The sequence below is a fragment of the Vulpes lagopus genome, chromosome 11 (genome assembly GCF_018345385.1).
Source record: "Vulpes lagopus strain Blue_001 chromosome 11, ASM1834538v1, whole genome shotgun sequence".
Taxonomy (NCBI): domain Eukaryota; kingdom Metazoa; phylum Chordata; class Mammalia; order Carnivora; family Canidae; genus Vulpes; species Vulpes lagopus.
Window position 1 is genome coordinate 50,402,451 of NC_054834.1, and position 18,707 is coordinate 50,421,157.

The 18,707-nt window shown below is 42.3% G+C and overlaps 1 protein-coding gene across 2 annotated transcripts in view; it reads right to left on the reverse strand.

Annotated features, from left to right (window-relative positions):
• Positions 1-18,707, reverse strand: part of TTC17 (tetratricopeptide repeat domain 17) — a 115,945-nt gene that overhangs the window by 28,066 nt on the left and 69,172 nt on the right. Inside the window, exons 17-20 of one of the 2 annotated variants that reach the window (XM_041722569.1) lie at positions 16,874-17,044; positions 6,861-7,120; positions 5,823-5,976; positions 457-577 (exon numbers count right to left, since the gene is read on the reverse strand). In XM_041722569.1, coding sequence (XP_041578503.1) covers positions 457-577; positions 5,823-5,976; positions 6,861-7,120; positions 16,874-17,044 — 706 coding nt within the window. The remainder of the gene's footprint in view (positions 1-456; positions 578-5,822; positions 5,977-6,860; positions 7,121-16,873; positions 17,045-18,707) is intronic. The other variant, XM_041722570.1, reaches the window with a different exon arrangement.

Below are 18,707 nucleotides of genomic sequence, written 5' to 3' on the forward strand. Positions count from 1 at the left end.
AGATAAGAAGGCTTACAGGTAAATCCTGGGGAGCTCTTAAAGGGTGGAAAAGGAGCCAGCAAAAGAGAATGAGCATCCATGGAGGAAAAAGCAGTCTTGCTCAGCACGTGTCTTGGTAAGTATGTGTAAATCTGGGTTTGCGCTGGCTCCCCTTTGAAGTACACAATGTCAGTGAGAAACCACAGGTTTTTCTGTATCAAACTAAATAAGTCACACATTTCTGGAGAGCTTACAATGTGTGGGTGAAGGCACCGAGGAAGGAGGGCACATTCAGCATTTCCGTACAGTGAGCCGCGTCCACCTGCAGCCGGTGGTCGGCCTCAGAACCACCGAGTCTAAACAGGACAACTCTTCTAACAGCTGCTGACCAGGAAGGGCAACCTGAAGTCAACTGAGGCCCAGTGGGTTCGCTGGTACACAAATGCCATGAAGGAGGGAATGGTTTAAGATACTCACTCAATGTTTTTTGAAGAAACTGCAAGCCAGGTACTCACGATGGCAGTCAGTTCTACCCAGCGGAGTTTGAGGCACTCGTCGGGGCTGGGCCATCCCAGACTCTGGTAGTCACGCTTTTTTCCTAGAAGGAAAGTATGTCATCAATTGACACAACTGCAAAGGAACAGAACCCACAGTGTCATACGCTGGAGATTACTTCACCCAGGCTGGTGTACTTGGAGGTGCCATTCTTCTAGTCTTTGGGATTTTCACCACCTAGAGAATTAAAATCCTGTCATTCATGGCAAAGGGAAGAAGATTATCTGAATCAAGTCTTGTGCTCAAAGACAGATGATGAAGTCAAAATAAACGAGTCCTTCGTTGGATTTAACACCGATCAATGTAGAAGCTAAGATATTCTTCAATGTTAACATCTTACCGAATTTCATTTTTACCCCTCTATATTTTGATTTTACAAAGACAAATCCAACTGAGAAGGGGCATGTGCCACTTTGATTTTATAAAGACAAGTCCAACTGAGAAGGGGCAAGTCCAACTGAGAAGGGGCATGTGTCACACTGCCAGGTTCTTCATCCTGGCAGTGTGGACACTGAGGCTGGTAACGCTTTGTTATGGGGACTGCCCTGTGCATTGGAAGATGTTTAGCAGCATCCCTGGCTTCTACCCTACAGGACCAGTAGTGCCCTCCACCCGAGATGACAACCAAGTTGTGCCCTGGGAAGACAACAGGACTCCTGGTAGAGAACTACTGCTGGAGAGAAAAGTGGCAGATGGGGAATAATGATGATACTGAAAGGTGATCATTTATTTCCAGAGCATTGCTACGTACTGTACATCCACAGCCTCATTTCTCAGGTGGGAAAATGAAGGCACAGAGAGATCACCTGGCTAGTAGATGGCAGAGCTAGGCTCCAGATCAAGGTCTGCTGGAGTCTAACATGTATGCTCCCAATCACCCACAGTTTAAAGATACACTGGGCTTTTAAAGCTCTGTTAGTTGATACCTTTCACAGGTACTACCTTTTGTGTGTAGGTCCTTTACTTAGATGGAGTCCTCAAGAAAAGAAGAGAACCAAGTCTTGTCCTGGAAGGGGTCTTCTGCAGGACTTACAATTGAATAAATGGACAGGAAGGAGAACTTTGGTTCTGTGTGACTTTTTTTATAATGTAGGAATTTACCAGTAAACAGAAAACTGAGGTATAGGCAGGGCTTTAGATTTAAATAAAATAGAAAAGAACAGTTTGGAAGAGTTTCAAATGAAGCCCGTTTAAATGAATTAACTGAAAGAATGAATCCATAAGTTTCACAATAAAGCTTATTTTTCGGGATCCCTGGGTGGCGCAACGGTTTGGCGCTTGTCTTTGGCCCAGGGCGCGATCCTGGTGACCCGGGATCGAATCCCACATCAGGCTCCCGGTGCATGGAGCCTGCTTCTCCCTCTGCCTATGTCTCTGCCTCTCTCTCTCTCTCTGTGACTATCATAAATAAATAAAAATTTAAAAAAAAAATAAAGCTTATTTTTCTATTATGTTTAAGAAATTCACTTGAAAAACATTTATTGGGCATCTACCATAAGGGACTGGGAACTGTGTCAAGACACTAGGGATGGTGGGGAATAACCCAGCCTGCCCTTGGGTTCACAGTCTAATGAGGAAGGTACACATAACCAAATCCTAAGATACAACAGGATGATGCTAGAGTGAAGGTACAGGACAACTGCAGAGGTGGAGAGCAACTAATTCAGCCTGACGCTACCAAGGAGGGGAAGGCATGCGGAGTCTGAGGTTTGGAAAGAGTGATATTTTAGCACTGCTGAGGTGGCAGGAGGGCATTCCAGCAGAGGGAACAGCATGTGCAAAAGCAAAGGGTAAAAATAACAGCATGAGGGCAGCCCGGGTGGCTCAGCGGTTTGGTGCCGCCTTTGGCTCAGGGCCTGATCCTGGAGACCCGGGATCGAGTCCCACGTTAGGCTCCCTGCATGGGGCCTGCTTCTCCCTCTGCCTGTGTCTCTGCCTCTCTTTCTCTCTGTGTGTCTCTCATGAAAAAATAAATAAAATCTTAAAAAAAAAGAAAAGAAAAAAATAACAGCAATGAAGGACAGAGACAGGCTGGGTGTAAAGGGTCTTATACACCACAAGAAGAAGTTCGGACTTCATTCTGTGGGCAACAGGGAGCCTCTGAGCCCACATCTCTCCTCCTCTTCTTGTCCTCAGGAATATTCTAAGAGACTCTGTTAAATCTTTGCTGAAATCTAGATAGGTTTTATTTATGGCACTTCTTGGTCTTTCAGTCTAGCAGCCCTCACCAAAAAAGGAAATGAAATTAGTTACGCATTATTAGTTTTGCTAGTTTTTAGTAAATCTACAATAGGCCTTATTGATCTCCAGTCTTCCTCATGGGCTCACAAACTATTTGTTTTATAATTTGCTTTAGAACTTTGCCAGGATTTATCATGAAGCTTAACTCTTGGTAGCAAAGAGAATCCAGATTTATTTGAAAACCAGGATACTGAACCTCTCTGGCCATCTGTCATCTCTTCCCAGCCTTAGAACTTTCCATGTTAGTGATAGTAAGTACTTCCACGATGTCATTTGCAAGTACATTCAATGTCCTACATGGGCCCATCCACTTGAATCCATTTAAAACCACATAAGTGCTTTCCTAGCTTCTGAACTATACCGAGCTTTATTTTTCACTTTTACAAGAAATTTTTAGTTTTTTTTTTGCTTGTAAAAGTAATGCAGGAATATAAAACATTTAGAAAATGGAAAAGCATATAGAAGGAAAAGAAATCACCCATATTGCTATCAGCATCCAGAGACGACCACTTACATTTTGGTATATTCTCTTCTATATTTGCATCTATGTACTTGTTTACTTTAGTTTCTTTCATCAAATCTAAGAGGTTATAAACTGTAACATGTACATTATTTTATATAGTTTAAGAAAGAAAAACACCACCAATTATTTAAAATCTCATCAGTTGTGGGATCCCTGGGTGGTGCAGCAGTTTGGCGCCTGCCTTTGGCCCAGGGCGCGATCTTGGAGACCCGGGATCGAATCCCACGTCGGGCTCCCGGTGCATGGAGCCTGCTTCTCCCTCTGCCTATGTCTCTGCCTCTCTCTCTGTGTGTGACTATCATAAAAAATAAAATTTAGATTATTTAAAAAAAAAAAAAAATAAAATCTCATCAGTTGTAAGATTTCAATTGCAAAGATATGGAAACATGAGCAAGTGTAGTCATAATGTGGTCTATTTACTATTTTACAAAAACTGAAGTATTCTCTCTTTCTGCTCTTTTATAAACTGCTTTTGTTCACTTACTAAATTACAAGCATCTTGGCTGCACAGTACATAGCATGGACATTATGTAATTTATTTAGGCAATTGCCAACATTTAGGTGGTTTACAATTTTTTATTATGATAAATGACCCCGTGATCAATTTTTGCACTTCTGTCTTTGGCACCTTTAAGAGGATTGACCCAGGGTAAATTATTGGAAGTAAAATCCTTGGTATATTTTTAAGTTTTCTGATATATATGGTTAAACGATCCCAAAATTCAACTCATTAACTCTGTGTATTGCACATTTAAATACAGTTTGATAAGCAAAAAGGGCATGTTGCTGTTTGTGTTTGCATACCTTTACTAGTGAGGCTGAACATTTTCTCACATTTTCAGTGGCCAACTATATGTATATGTATATTTGGCTGAATGCCTATGTACTTATACATATCTTCCTGAAATGCTGCATTTTTCTTTTTTGTTTTCTTTTTCTTTTAAAGATTTTATTTATTTCTTCATGAGAGACACAAAGAAAGAGAGAGGCAGAGACACAGGCAGAGGGAGAAGCAGGCCCCATGCAGGGAGCCCAATGTGGGACTCGATCCTGGGACTACAGGATCATGCCCTGGGCTGAAGGCAGGAGCTAAACCGTTAAGCCACTCAAGCATCCCCAAATGCTGTATTTTTCATACTGATTTGAAGATGTTCTTTATCTTATTTTTTAAAAAAGATTTTATTTATTTATTTGAGAGAGAAGAGCAAGCGAGCACACAAGCAGGGGCAGGGACAGTGGGAGAGGGACAAGCAGACTTTATGTTGACTGGGGAGCCCAATGTGGGGCTCGTTCCCAGAACCCTGAGATCATGACCTGAGCTGAAGTCAGGCACTCAACTGACTAAGCCACCCAGGTGCCTCTGTAGGTCCTTTTTAGATGATATTGATATTCTGTGCTTATCACATATTCTATAAAAATATACAAATAATCTACAAAAATATTTTGTTTCGTCATTTGCCTTTCTATTTTATGGTGTTTTCTGGTGCTGGAATTATTATTTTCTTTTTCTCTCTGCTTTAGGAAGTCCTTTTCCACCTGGAAAGTATATAAATATTCATCTAAATTTTCTACTTTTATGATTTCATTACATTTACTATTTAATGGAATTTTCATTTCTATAACGACGTATTACATTTTGAACAGCCTTTTCCTTGCTACAGAAGACAGATCTAGTAGAGGAAGCACTGCTTTCTTTCTGTAACCTGTTAACACATGCTGTCACCCTTAAATAGTAGAGCTACTGCATACTGTCAACTCCAGTCATGACAAAACGTCTTTTTTGGTGTCCTTTGTATTTCTCACAAGTAACAGATCACTCTGGGATTTAGCCAAGCTGAACCCGTTCTTTATATTTTATTATGTGCCCCCTGCTTCCAGCTTTGGTAAGTACACCAAATTAAATAAGAAATGTCTTCATGAAGTTATCTTGAGTTTTTGAAGTCTAAGATAATGAAAATATCCTTTAAAAAAAAAAGGTATTTTTTAAAAAGAAATTTGATCACTACTATTTCATTGCTAGAAAGGAAAGTCAACGGGGTCCATGGCAATGCGCCTGAACTTAGAGTCCCAAGGTGCATTTCAGGACAACTATGAATCCTAAAAGTACATGACAAATTTTGCTATATATATTTTTTTTCCTGGGAGTAGTTTTAAAGCATTTATCCAATACTTAAATGAAATATTAAATGTTATTGAGTCCTCTGTGGCCAGTTCATTTAAAGCATTTTACATGTATAATTCCTATAGTCCTCCCAACAACCCTGTAAGATGTGATCATTATCCCCATATTAAATTAGTCAAAAATCAAAAGGATATTTAAGCTCAAGATGATAAGCCCAAAAGGCAATGGCAAAAAAGTCAAGTAATGTCAAAACAAACTTTTTATACAAATGACTGTTTCTTTGTTCGCTTAGCCCCATTACCTTCTCATCTGATATCCTTCAAGTCACAAACACATCCTTAGTGAGAAAGGAGGCAGTCAACTCTGAAAAAAGAAACTGGCACATTAAATACTCAAATTTACCTTGTGGCCCAGGAGATGTCACCTTTGGGCCAGTGATCTCCAGGTTTGCTTGGTAATGATGCACATTTTCTGCTTGATTTGGTTCTACCTTTTTCCCAGGAGTTTTCTTATGATCCCCTTTGGGTTTTTTTACACGTTTCACCTGGAATGTTATCTGGAAAATGGAGACATGTTGGGGACAAGTTAGACCAATTATCAAATCTGTAAGGGCTGTGGATACTGGTGGCTTTATAAGTAATCAATCCTGGGGTGCCTGGGTGGCTCGGTTGGTTAAGCATCTGCCTTTGACTCAGGTTGTGATCCCAGTCCTGGGATCCGGCTCTACACTGGGCTCTCTGCTCCACGGGGAGTCTGCTTCTCCCTCTGCTGCTCTCTTTCTCTCTCCCTCACGAATAAACAAATAAAATCTAAGGGGAGGAAAAAGATTAACCAGTCCTAGGGGCATCTGGGTGGTTCAGTTGGTTAAGCGTCTGACTCTTGATTTCAGCTCAGGTCAGGATCTCAGGGGTGTGAGACTGAGCCTCGCATTGGTCTTCACACTGAGTGTGGAACCTGCTTAAGATTCTCTTCCTCTGCTCCTTCCCACCGCCTACCCTACCGTACCCGTCTCATTTGCGTTCTCTTTCTAAAAAAAAAGAAAAATGAAGAGTAACCAGTCCTGTGCTAGAGCTAATTCTCTCCTTCCATTTAACTCTTACAGTTCTAAATGAAAAATGTTTCATGAAATAAAATAATCTAGCCTTGGAAGGCGTATAGAGGAAACCGAAAATGAAGATGTCTCAACTGGGCAGTTCCAAGGGTGCAGGCTTTCCGCGCGGTTTGACAGCCTTCCACTTCTGCCTCCTGCAAGAGCCAGCAGTACACAGGGGAAAGGCTTCCTGCAGTACAATGCCCATGTGAAGGCTGGCCGGGGGCGGGGGGGGGGGGTAGGGATTAAAGCGATGTCACCCTCCTAAGAGAAACATCACACTTTGAAGCCCCCACCTCCACCAAGACCTGGACTACAGTTTGGTATGAACTGAGCTGGCCAACTCTCACCCATTCTGTGGCTTCATCATCTTCACTTCTGCAGTCTCCGTAGCAAGAGCTCCTGGCCACTCCATCCTGGGGCCCCTTCTTCAGCACCCGTATACCCTGCAAGTCCAGACGCCGCCCTTTCATCTCCAGTGCACCCCCAAAGCCTTCCAGGGGCCATGCCTGTTGAAATTCGTCCACCAAAGCCAGTATCTCTTCAGACATTTTTGTTTCATCTGAATTCTCCATCTCATCAGAACCATTGCTCTCCTCAACCACTGTACCTGAAATTCAAATGCCCGCATGTCATTAAAAATTACATAGTCCTCACTCGAGTGACTCCAATCTTGCTGTTTGAGTACCTCTGGCTCCGCTCAGAGGAAATTCTATAGCCCACCTTCATAAAAATGCCAATCATTACCCTCACAATGCATCATAAGACATTTTTGCTGTGTAGCTTTGTGAAAAGCTTGGATGAGAACAACAGGAGCAGCGAGGTGGCAGGCAGGCACTGATTATATCACTAGTGGGCACAAGGATGGCTATTTAATAGACATATTATTTTGGGGAAAAAAAAGACCCACTTGCTTTAGATGTAAGACAGATGGCAAAAATGAAGTTTATTATGATGTTTTTTATTGACTATGTGGGATTCTTGAAGTTTTATTCAAATAGCATATGACATATCATAGCTCCATGTGCAGCCCATACAGTCTATCTGCCTTAACTGAACGATGATTTGCTTAATGGGAAATTATCCGAATTCTACATTCAGGCTCCAGTTTTCATTAATAGCTGGTATAAGAAATAGTAATGGAGCCATATGATGTTTTTCCTAAAATGGTTATCAAGACATGATTTGTTATGTTGCTCAAGTTTCTAATGTAAAGACTTCCACAGATGTTTCCCAGTGCAATGGCCTAGAAAAATTATTTCTCCTGAGATGTCAGTGTTTCCGTTGTTATACATTAAACATCATACAACCCCACAGGTTTCCCTCTATGCCTAGATAACTAGAAAATTTAGGGCAAAAATCTGTCTGAATTTCTTAATAGAATGTTTTTCCTTTAAAAACAACAACTTTATTACTTAACTTTTGCTATTTTGAGTTAATAGCTGAATCTTATATTGTGTGTTCCATGAAAGTCATGTCCAATCCTTTCTGGAAGTAGACAGAGTAGAAAAACAAATAAAATGGAATGCCTCCTTTTGTGACGTGTATCTACTGGACCGCCTGATTGCTCACAAAATGCCAGTCTACATTATCCCTTTTGAGTTATCCCAATACCCTTCAGTTGGTAATTCTGGCTTGTTCAGTGATTTAGAACCTGGTAGGAATAAGGCCAAGGTCAGGAATAATCTCATATCCGATAACCATAGTGAGTAACCCACCTTACAAACGCATAGTGCTAGTCTCTGGGGCGGCATGGGGTCAGAAAGGTGGCTGGCCGGCAGGGCTGAGAGCAACAGAAAGCTTTGAGCCCTACTCATGGAAGGTCTGCTGTGTCACTCTTGGCTCTGGTGGCATCTCTATCTTCCAACCCACTTTCTATTCCAGAGTGTGAAGGTCAGGCTGGGAGTACCACTAGAAATCTGTTATTCTTTCTTAAAAAAGCTCTAAGGCTCCACCATTTGTTAACAAGTGACTTTGAAATGTACTGCTGTTCTTTCAAATAAGTTTCCTTTTAGGTTTTTTGAACGAACCTGCTGGTTTTTCCTGATTGTTATCATTATCATTACTATTAATGAAGTTCTGAAACAGCCTAAAGTAAAACAGGAATTTGCAAAAACATTTTCTTTAGTACGTTCAGATAAAAATGGTAACTGTCTAAATTATATGGCAAATAATGTAAATGTGGGGTTGACAAAGAGTTCTAATTTTCAGTTTCTGTTTTGTTTACTACTATATCCTGAATGTCCAACACTGTACTGGACACTGAAGAGGCACGACTGTACAATGAGTTAATGGAACTTGGGAATAATTTGGTTTGTGAGGTTCCTGAGGATCTGCTGCTCTTACCTTTGCCTTGTCCTTCTGGTGACTCAGGACTGCGTAAGCTCTAAGGTTTGCCTTGTCGTTTTTAACATGGTGTCTGATACACTATGTGATTTACAAACTCCTCAGTAGCTAACTCAGGAAAACAGCTGGACAAGGTTGCTATAGGGACCCCAAAAAGCAACTTAATTAGAAGAATTGCCTGCTGTCTGACTCATAGCAACAGAGTTCTAAGTTTTCCTGTTATTTTAGCTTCCTCTCCTTCCTTCTCCTGTGGCCATGATGGGATTCCTTTGCACCTGGTTCTGAGACAGGAAAGGCGTTTTGATAGATCTGGCTGCAGCCAAGAGTGTGGGCTTAAAGGAAAGTGGCTTTTGGCTAAAGGTAGACTGCAGGTAACTAATTCCCCGGTGTACAGTTAGAGCCACATACGGATGCTGTGTTTGGAAGCCTTATTTCCATTCAGTAACTACTGCTATTTACAAAGCATTCTAAATACATAAAAGTTGTTCAGTTGCAAAGAGTTCTGTAAGCCCAGTTCCAAAGGTTAATGCTCCCCTACACCCATACCATATGGAATATTTATACCATTACTAAAAAGTTCTTAGAAAAAGGGCCTTTGATTGATAAAAACTGGTATTCCAATCAAGAGAGACTATGGAACTTGCTGCAGGCTTTTGCTGCTGGCAGCCACTAGTCCTTTCAAAGGCTGTAGGGGTTAAGGGTAGTAGCAATTTCTAAAGAACACCACTAAATAAAGGTAAGGAATGAGGAGATCACAGATGTGCTATGAAACAATAAACCAAGCTTTATTAATTTAGAACCTAATTATGTGCCTATCTCCATGCTATGAGCTATTTGGTGGTGGTGGTGGTGGTGGGACAAACAGACTCTGAGGAATTAAATACAGTTCAACAACGAGGGGTTTAGGGACGCCAACCCCTGCACAATTGAAAATCCACATATAACTTTTGTTTTTCCCAAAATTTAACTACTAATAGCCACTGTTGACTGGAAGCCTTACCAATAACATAAACAGTCGATTTACATGTATTCTGTGTGTTATAGGTATTATATACCGTATTCTTATAATAAAGGAAGCTAAGAAATGTTATTAAGAATAAATAAGGAAGAGAAGATATACGTCAAGTACTGTATTGTATTTATAAAAAAATCTGCATAAGTGGATGCGTGCAGTTCAAACCTGTAACGTTCAAGGATAAGTGGTATAATCAAGTTGGAGACACAAAACTATATACATTAAACAATCAGAGAACAATTACATTTAAGTGTGTGTGTGTGTGTGTGTGTGTGTGTGTGTTTTTCCCAGAGGAAAGCACAATGGAGTGTGGTTGCAACATGCTTCCTACAGGAAGGCAGATGAGGCAGGAATTAGACAGGCAGAGGGCCTAGGAGGGCCCCCCCCCCCAAAGGGAGGAGCCTGAATACGTACACTCTCATACCTGTATGTACACACTGATGTGGGCATAAGGAAGGCAATATGTGAAGGCACGACTAATTTCACATGAACTAGAACAAAGAATGTCTATAGATGATGTCAGCAAACAAGATACTTAGGGAAGGTGGGTGACATTGAGAATGTCTGGGAAAATCAGGAGAGGATTCATCATAAAGGGAACCTCTTGTTTGCTGGGCAGAAGAATAACAAGATGAGAGCCATAAAGTGGTATATGAAGGCCAGAGTGGTAAATCAGTTGGCATAGTCAGGGGTGGAGAAGGAAGACGGAGGACAGAGACCAATGAGAAAGGTATTTTAACAATCTCTATATAAAATTAGATAAAGAGAAGTTGGCTTAGGGTGAGGATTATAAAAGGGGGATATTAAAAAGGGAGGAGAAAAAGGTACATGAAGAAATCTCAGTGGAGAAAAATAGAATTTGGTGGTTAAATGGATATAATGACAAAGAACAGGGTAAGCTCAAAGATGATTTCAAGATTTCAAAGCCTAATATGAAACAGGGACTTTTTTACTATATGAAGTTTTAGAATCTGTGAAACTGAAAACAATGCTATCTACAAAGACTATGGAATTAGGAGAGAGCAATAGGACATATCATGTTGGGGTTTCAGACCCTCATTTATTCATGGAAGCACTTGTGGCACGGGTCCAAAAAGGTGCTGAGGACTTGGAATAGAACAACCCATGGAGCTTATGGCCTAGGATAGAATGGATGAAGGAACGTATCTCCATACGTTGTCTAATTCTGGAAATATGAAATTCAGGTCTGGAGAGAGGTCTGGACTATAGTGGGATCTAGAAGGTTTTACATTATACTTGAAGCAAAAAGAAAAAGCAGAATTATTAGGATTGTTGCTTGTGGGACAGATGGTATAATATAAACTGAAATCAGAAACCGAGATCCATCTCTCTTATTATTTTATCTTCTTTAACATGTACCATTTTTACACTGGAAAAAGGAAAATAAATATTATGATGTGAAGAGACTGTGAGCACCTACAGTGAGGCTTAGATGAGTTCGTGCTTTTTTCACTTGGATGAATCCTATCTCAGGGTACTAGGAAAACTTATAGTTGAGTTTGAGTCCTGTCAGGTAATTTGTCAAGAATCACAGGGACAGGAGAAGTGCTGAGAGATGGTGAGAAGCATATGCAGTCCTCAAAAAGGAAATGAAAAAAAAAAAAAAAAAAGAAAGAAAAGATGAAGGAGGAGGAGGGGAAAGTGGGGGGAAACAGAAGGAAAAAAAAAAACCCAGCATAATCTTGCGATGTTCCAGACACACCTGGAGATTCATGGGTAAGTCTGGGTACCACAGTTTAAGAGATTTTCAAAGCAGAGCACACTGACAGAACCGTGATGTGGTCAAAGTGTCCAAAACCATATTAAATGAAGAACTGAAGAAACCAAGGTGATCCCATGGAAGGAATAGTAGCTGATATAGCACAGAAAAGAAATCAGGCTTGAAAATTTTTTGATAGAAAGATTTTTCTTTCTTTTTAAAACATTGTATTTTATTTTTTTTACAAAGAGAGAAAGACTATGTGTGAGTGTGGGGGGAGGGGGAGAGAGTCTCAAGCAGACTCCAGGCTGAATTCAGGGCCCGATGTGAGGCTCCATCTCTCCACCCTGAGATCAGGGCCCAGAGATCATGACCTGAGCTGAAATCAAGGGTCAGATGCTTAACTGACTGAGCCTGGAAAGATTTTTTTTAATTCTAGAGAGATTACTTTGAGATTGGAGAAGGTCCTAAAAGCCCTAACTGAAGCTGTTCAAGAAAATAAGGACATTTAGCTGAAGGAAGCAAAAACACATGGGGTAGGGTGGGTAGGAAAAGAATCATCTTCAAATGTGCTATTAACGAGAGAGACAAGACTGACTTTGTTACCTTCAGAGGGCAGGACCGGAGATGAGAAGTCACACTCTAGCTCCATATTAGGAAAGACTTGTGAACAGTCAGGAAAGAAAAGAAGAAAGACTGAGCTCCCTGTGCCTGGAGCAGAAGCCAAAACCCACACAATGATTTGTGAGAGTGCTACTGAGAGGGGATGGAGCACCGAAGATGGGTAAAATAAAGTGACTGTATTGGCTAAGAAACAGTATTAATAATCTCGGAAGAGAGGTTTGAATCTAGAAGAGTTTTAGGAAGCAGAGAACGAAATGAAAGGTGAGTCCTACATTCAAAACAAAACAGACTGACAGTAAACAGAGGTAAAGATCAGACGTTTGGAGAGATGACCAGAAAAAAAAGTCCTTCCTTCAAAATTTGACTCAAAACATCTCCAGAAAGTCTTATCTGATTAATGCCAACAGGCTTGGGGATCCCTGGGTGGCGCAGCGGTTTGGCGCCTGCCTTTGGCCCAGGGCACGATCCTGGAGACCCAGGATCGAATCCCACATCAGGCTCCCGGTGCATGGAGCCTGCTTCTCCCTCTGCCTATGTCTCTGCCTCTCTCTCTCTCTCTCTCTGTGACTATCATAAATAAATAAAAATTAAAAAAAAAAATGCCAACAGGCTTGAGTTCTAGAATGTGGCTGCTGAAGGCAAGCATTGCACATTCTACCTTTGAGAATGACACCACAGAGAAATACGTCCCTGTCTCACAAAGAAAAAGAAAATCTTTTGGGATTTGACAAATTTGGTTTCAAATAAAGACTCCACTACCATACTACTATGGGCAATTCTGTCTTGAGTTCTAGTATTTTCTTTAAAAGGCAGTGATGTGGTTTTGAAGTCCCAGCATAAAGCTGTAGACTTCCCTAAGATTTCATGCATAAACAATGGCACACTGTTTAAAGCCAGTAATCACAAAGCACAAAAGGCTTAAATGAAATCACTCAGACTAAGGTGCATAAGAAAATGATTCACTTTGGGGAAGAAAACAACAAGTCATCAGTTCTCATTTGCACTAGTGGTACTTTTAGCTGGGTTAGTACAGTAAGAGAAAACTGGGGATTTTGAGAAGATAACACAGAAACACAAACAGATCATCTTTTCTGTAACAGCTCTTGTGCAAATGTCAGGGTTCCCTTTAAGTGAACAGATGTTTATTGAGCAGAATTTGTGTATGTGTACTCGTGAGGACTGTAGCTCACAAGCTGCCTCTAAGTCGGGAAGCGGAGTCACGCCTACGTGTGCAGAAGTGAACATTTACTGAGCTCCAACTGTGGACTGGGCTCTAAAAAAATGTTTCCCTGTTATTTCACTTAAATACTAATCACTGGAGGCTTTTTTGTTTGTTTGCTTTTAAATTAATGAGGTAAGGGAAGCTCAGAAAGATTAAGTAACTTGCCCAAGACTTAACAACTAGTTGGTGGAGGTACAAGGACATGGTAGCAGCACCTCCGACTAGAGAACCTATGCTCTTCCTTCCACATCTAAGGTTAAGTGAGGAGGAGTTTTGTACTGTGTGATGAGGTAGTAAAGCAGTGGTTTTTCAAATGTTAATCAGTGACAAAGTACCAGTCTTTAGCAAAACGAGAAACAAAAAAATGTATAAAAAGTTATAATAAACACACACACACACACACACACACACGTCCAGATACGAATTTCTGAAGTAAGTTTGCTGACTGTCCATTTTTTAAAAAGACTTGACCTTTATTCTGAAATCACCTTTGCACTTTTTGACATTAAATTTTCTTTGCTTTATAAAATAATGTAACAGGAGTTGCTAGTTTTCTTTAAAAATGACCTTACCAATTAAAAAATAAAGTTCTAGTCCACCAACCTATTTCTGAGACCCACAAGGCAAAGCGCACAATGCACGGGGTTACAAGACCTGAGGATGAGTTTTAGTTATTTTATCTATTGACAGTCTTGGACAAGGGACTTAACTTCTCTGAGTTTCAATTTTCTCATCTGTAAGATGGGCTTGATAATAATATCTATTTCACATGCTTAACACATAGTTCATAAGTTTGTAAATTATATGTAAGTGCTGCTGAAGTGAGCATATGTTTGTAAGTTGTAATGTATCACAGAAAGGTAATGACTACCATAAGTTTATGGTTACTGGAAAGGGCTTAACTATTATTAGTATTCCTTTAAATTTTCCTCCAAAAGTAGAACTTTCAAAAATTCTTTAATATCTATACATGGCTCTTATTTGTAATACACGATTTGCATTGGGAGTTTTTCTCACTCTGATAACCACACTACAGAAAGCCCGCTGGTATGAACACACCCACATACGATGAATGTAGTGCCTGTGGACTTGTTAGTACCTAGGGGACAGAATTTAGACCTACGGCGGAGGAAAGTGAGTACTGGAGAGTGAAACTAGTAAGAGTCATCATCACCCTCTGGATTGCATTAGCCGTCTCTAGAGGAATCCATCCTGAGAGACAGTCCTCCTGATGCTGAAAGGACCTGGAAAAGACCCCGTCTCAGCCAGGGCAACCACACGGCCTTTCCGGTACAGGGATGGGATGGAGCTCCATGGGGAACATTGCTCCATCTCATCTGTGGCGATTCTGAGTTAATTAAGCAGCCTCATGATGTCCACTCAGTTGTGTGGTTACCTGATGTCTGACGGAGACATGAGGCTGCCAGGCACCAGGGAGGAGTAGCTCCCTCGTACATGTACAAACTGCTTATCTAGTGTAAGAATCCCTCTCTTCAGAATTGGTAAATGGAAATTAGTTTCCTTAAAGCCCAACGATTTCTGACAGAATTGATGAAACCACTCCCCCCTTTGAGGTCTAGCTTGCTTCTCTTAGACATCATTTTTTTTTTATATATACAATACCACTTAGAAGGAAACATAGACTTTTAATTGCTAAATATGCTAATCCAACATACACAGGAAGGCAAATGCCACATTTGATTACTTTAACAAAGATTTACTGTACCCAGAAATATAGTTATATAGGACATGATATGTAAGAAGTTCACAGGCTGATGGGAGACAAGACACACAAGCACTCACACTGCACCAAATATGCCTTGACAAACAGTGGGAACTGACAGTGTACTGGAGCAACTAAATGCCCACAGACCTTTGTGAATGCTCCACAGAGGAGATGACATGTAAGCTGAACCCAGGAGATGCATAGGAGTTGTCCACATAAAAGAGTAGGCAGGGGCCGTCCCCAACCTGTGCAGACACGGAGGCTCAAAGGGCATGGCGTGTGCGGGAAATGGTGAAAGGTTATATATCCTGCTCTGTAGAATACCAGTAGATGGTACACTTGGGGACAAAACGAAGGGCCAACCTGCCTCATATCCCACACTATGATACCTGGACTCTTCCTATAGGTAACAGAAAGCCATGGAAAATTTTAAACATAGGCCTTACCTGATCAGATTTGATTTTAGAAACAGCTTTTTGGACACACAATATATTGGTAACAGGGGTTGCTTCTGTTTTTAAAACTGTGTACCAATTACATGTACTATCTCTCTCTTACACATACACACACACACACACACACACACTCCCCTCCACACACAGACTGACATAAAGGACTAGATACGAGGACCTCAATTATGAAGCTACTGCAATTGCCCAAGCAGAAATGGAGAAAGTCTGAGTTCGGGCAGTGGCAGAAGGAATAGATGAAGAGATAAACAGATGCGACAGGTCTTGGATAGAGTGGTGACTGGGTGAGTTGTGATGCCATTAACAGATAGCAGAGACAGAGGAATTAGAAGCAGTTTAAGAAACTGGGTGAAAATGAAGACAAGTTTAATTATGGATATGTGAAATTTGACATGCCTATGGCCCACTGAGATGGAAACTGCTAAAAAAGTGGAAATAAGAGTTAGAGTTGTAGAGAATGTCCTAGCTAAAAATAAAGATTTGGAGTCATTGTTATACTCGAAAGTATCTGACACATCAAGAGAGAACACGCAGAGGGTTAAGAAGATGGATAAGAAAAAAAAAGGCCAAGGTTAAGATCCTGGGTAACCCAACAAATAAAGGGCAAAGTAAGGAATGAGTGAAAGAAATTGAAAAACATGTGCTGAGGATAGGAAGAGAGCCAAGAGCAAGTGACACCCTGGAAGCCAACAGAAGGAAGAGAGTTTCAAGGAGTGGGGAGTTGTGCAGAGATCCAAACAGAGCAAAGCGGTGAAGCAGGATGAGTACTACAAAGTCAGTCATTTTGGCAATTATGCATCGACTGAAAACGTCAAGAACTGTTTAGTACCGCACAGCTCTAAATGTGGTCATAGAATGGAATTTGAGGAGAGGGCCTGGTAGGTATGTCTGTTATTCCAAATCTATAAATATTACTGGCTTAGTGTAAATACAAGTTATTTTGCTTTTTTCACTGACTTACTCAGTAGACTCCTGATATTGAGAAGAAAGACTGGTATGTAAATGAATCAAATTTGTTCTAACAAAAGAAGACATGGAGGCGAAAGAAAAAAAAAAGTGTAAAGAGCTTTTACACGACAGCCTGTCTTCTACCTCACGCCTGTGGGTCACTCCTGTGACCCTACAAATATAATGTATGGCTGTTAAAAGAAGGAAACTACTGAGAGTAGAGAAAGGCCTAAATTCAAAGCTTGAGAGTTGATTTTACCCCAGAAACACAGCTCAGGTCAAATCAACTTACTTTCAAGTCTAAGGGCATCTGAATCCCTCCCTGAATTCTCAACAGAGAGTACGGGCTCCTCCTCTGTTCCTGTCTCTGGGGGTTCTTCTTCGGCAGCATCCAGTGACTGTGAGTTGTCAAAATATTTCTGTTTGTCATGGCTGTTGTCCAGGGTTTTCTCATGACAATCACCTCAATGACAAGAGACACAGAGACAGCATATTAGAAACATCTCTCTTAGGCAGTCCCAGGGCTCAAGGTCTCCAAATATCAGGAAAAGCAAAAAGATGACAGGGTCAGTTTTTCTCCAGCAGAACACACAAAAGTCAGTGAGCTGGAGCACCTCGAGCCAGATCATAATTGTGACTCAAGATTTCACAGTGAACTTCAAGTGCTACCCTGCTAGGCTATCGTAAGAACCAAGTGTTCGGGAATGGGGAGGAAGATTATGACAACAAAGATCAAGTCCCAAGATCTCATTTCCTTTATAACGAACGACTGTGAAATGTTTCTTTAAAAGTGTGAAATATCACAAAACAGTAGTTTTCCTTCTATTTGCCTTTCAAAGGTAGAAACCGCAGGTTAGTGCCCGAGTGAGCTGGAGACAGGTGGCCTATAGCAGAGAAATGGAGCATCCACTCTTGCACCGCAGCTTACAGTAGAGGTGTATCAGAAGGCAAAGGTCAGAAAATAAAAAGCAACGACTTGAAGTGGGACGGGGTGGCAGGGACCGCAGGCCCTACCGGGGCTGTGTGTTCGCGCGGACCGAGAGCCGCTAGCCCGCGCGCGGGGATGTGCTACGAGGCTGTCTGGGGTGGCGGCGGCCCGCCGGCTGCACAGGGCTCCCGCCGTCCTGTCCTACGTCCGCCTCCGCCGCGCGCCACCGACGGTGCGCCCCACTGGCAGCCACAGCTCTCCTCTCACAGGACAGTCTCCGGTGTCCGAGTCACTCCCTCCTTCACCACAACACTCACACGTGCTCGACCTGCTTATTTTTAATAGAAAATGGTCTCAAAGCAGTGTCCGCGCCCAGTTAAACTCGCCCGCAGTGATGGCCGTGCGCGGAGTCCTTGGTGGATTTGGAGACTCCCTTTCAGAGTTCTCCTCCAGGAAAGCACTTCCCGCGTCACCCCTGTTGCTGCGCCAAGAAACCACAAGGGCCTCCGCCTCTGTGCCGACGGACCGCGTCTGGAGGAAGGGGTCCCCTGCACTTCCCGGTCCCACGCGGCGGAGGCAGCAGGCGGCCGCGCTGAACAAGGTCACGTCGGTCACGTGGGAAACCGCAGTCTTGGTTTCCGAGGAGCGCCAGCTCCCAGCTCCCAGCTCCCAGCTCCCAGGCTGGCGAGCGACTTGGGAAGAGGCGAACACAAGACAACGGGAATGGGAGGCGGCGGACCGTGCCGCGACGCGCTTCGGAGATTAAGCTTTGAGCAGTGACACCTGAACTCTGAGGGACTTAAAAACAGGGAGGTACAAGGAAGGGAGCCGGTCTCTGTGGGGTGCTCCGGATTTTTCTCTTCTCCTTACCCTTCAAAGATGCCTTGGAAATGACGGAGCGTCATTCCACGGATAAGGAAACAGTCTCGGTGAAATGAAGTAACTTGCCAAGGTCAAACCGTCGGTAAGCGGTGGGCCTGGGAGGTCAGCCACCCCGTCGCCTCCACCGGTCAGTGCTACCTCTTCAGCACAAAAAAGGAGGTGGCACCGTCCGGGGGCGGGGGGGGGGGATGACGTGCTGAGCAAAGCGACGGGCACGGGAGTTCTTATTTGAGTTTGGGAGATGAAGAGCAGCGCAGTCTGCAAGATGGAAGGCATGTGTGTGTGTGTGTGTGGGGGGGCGCCCCTGGAAGCCTGA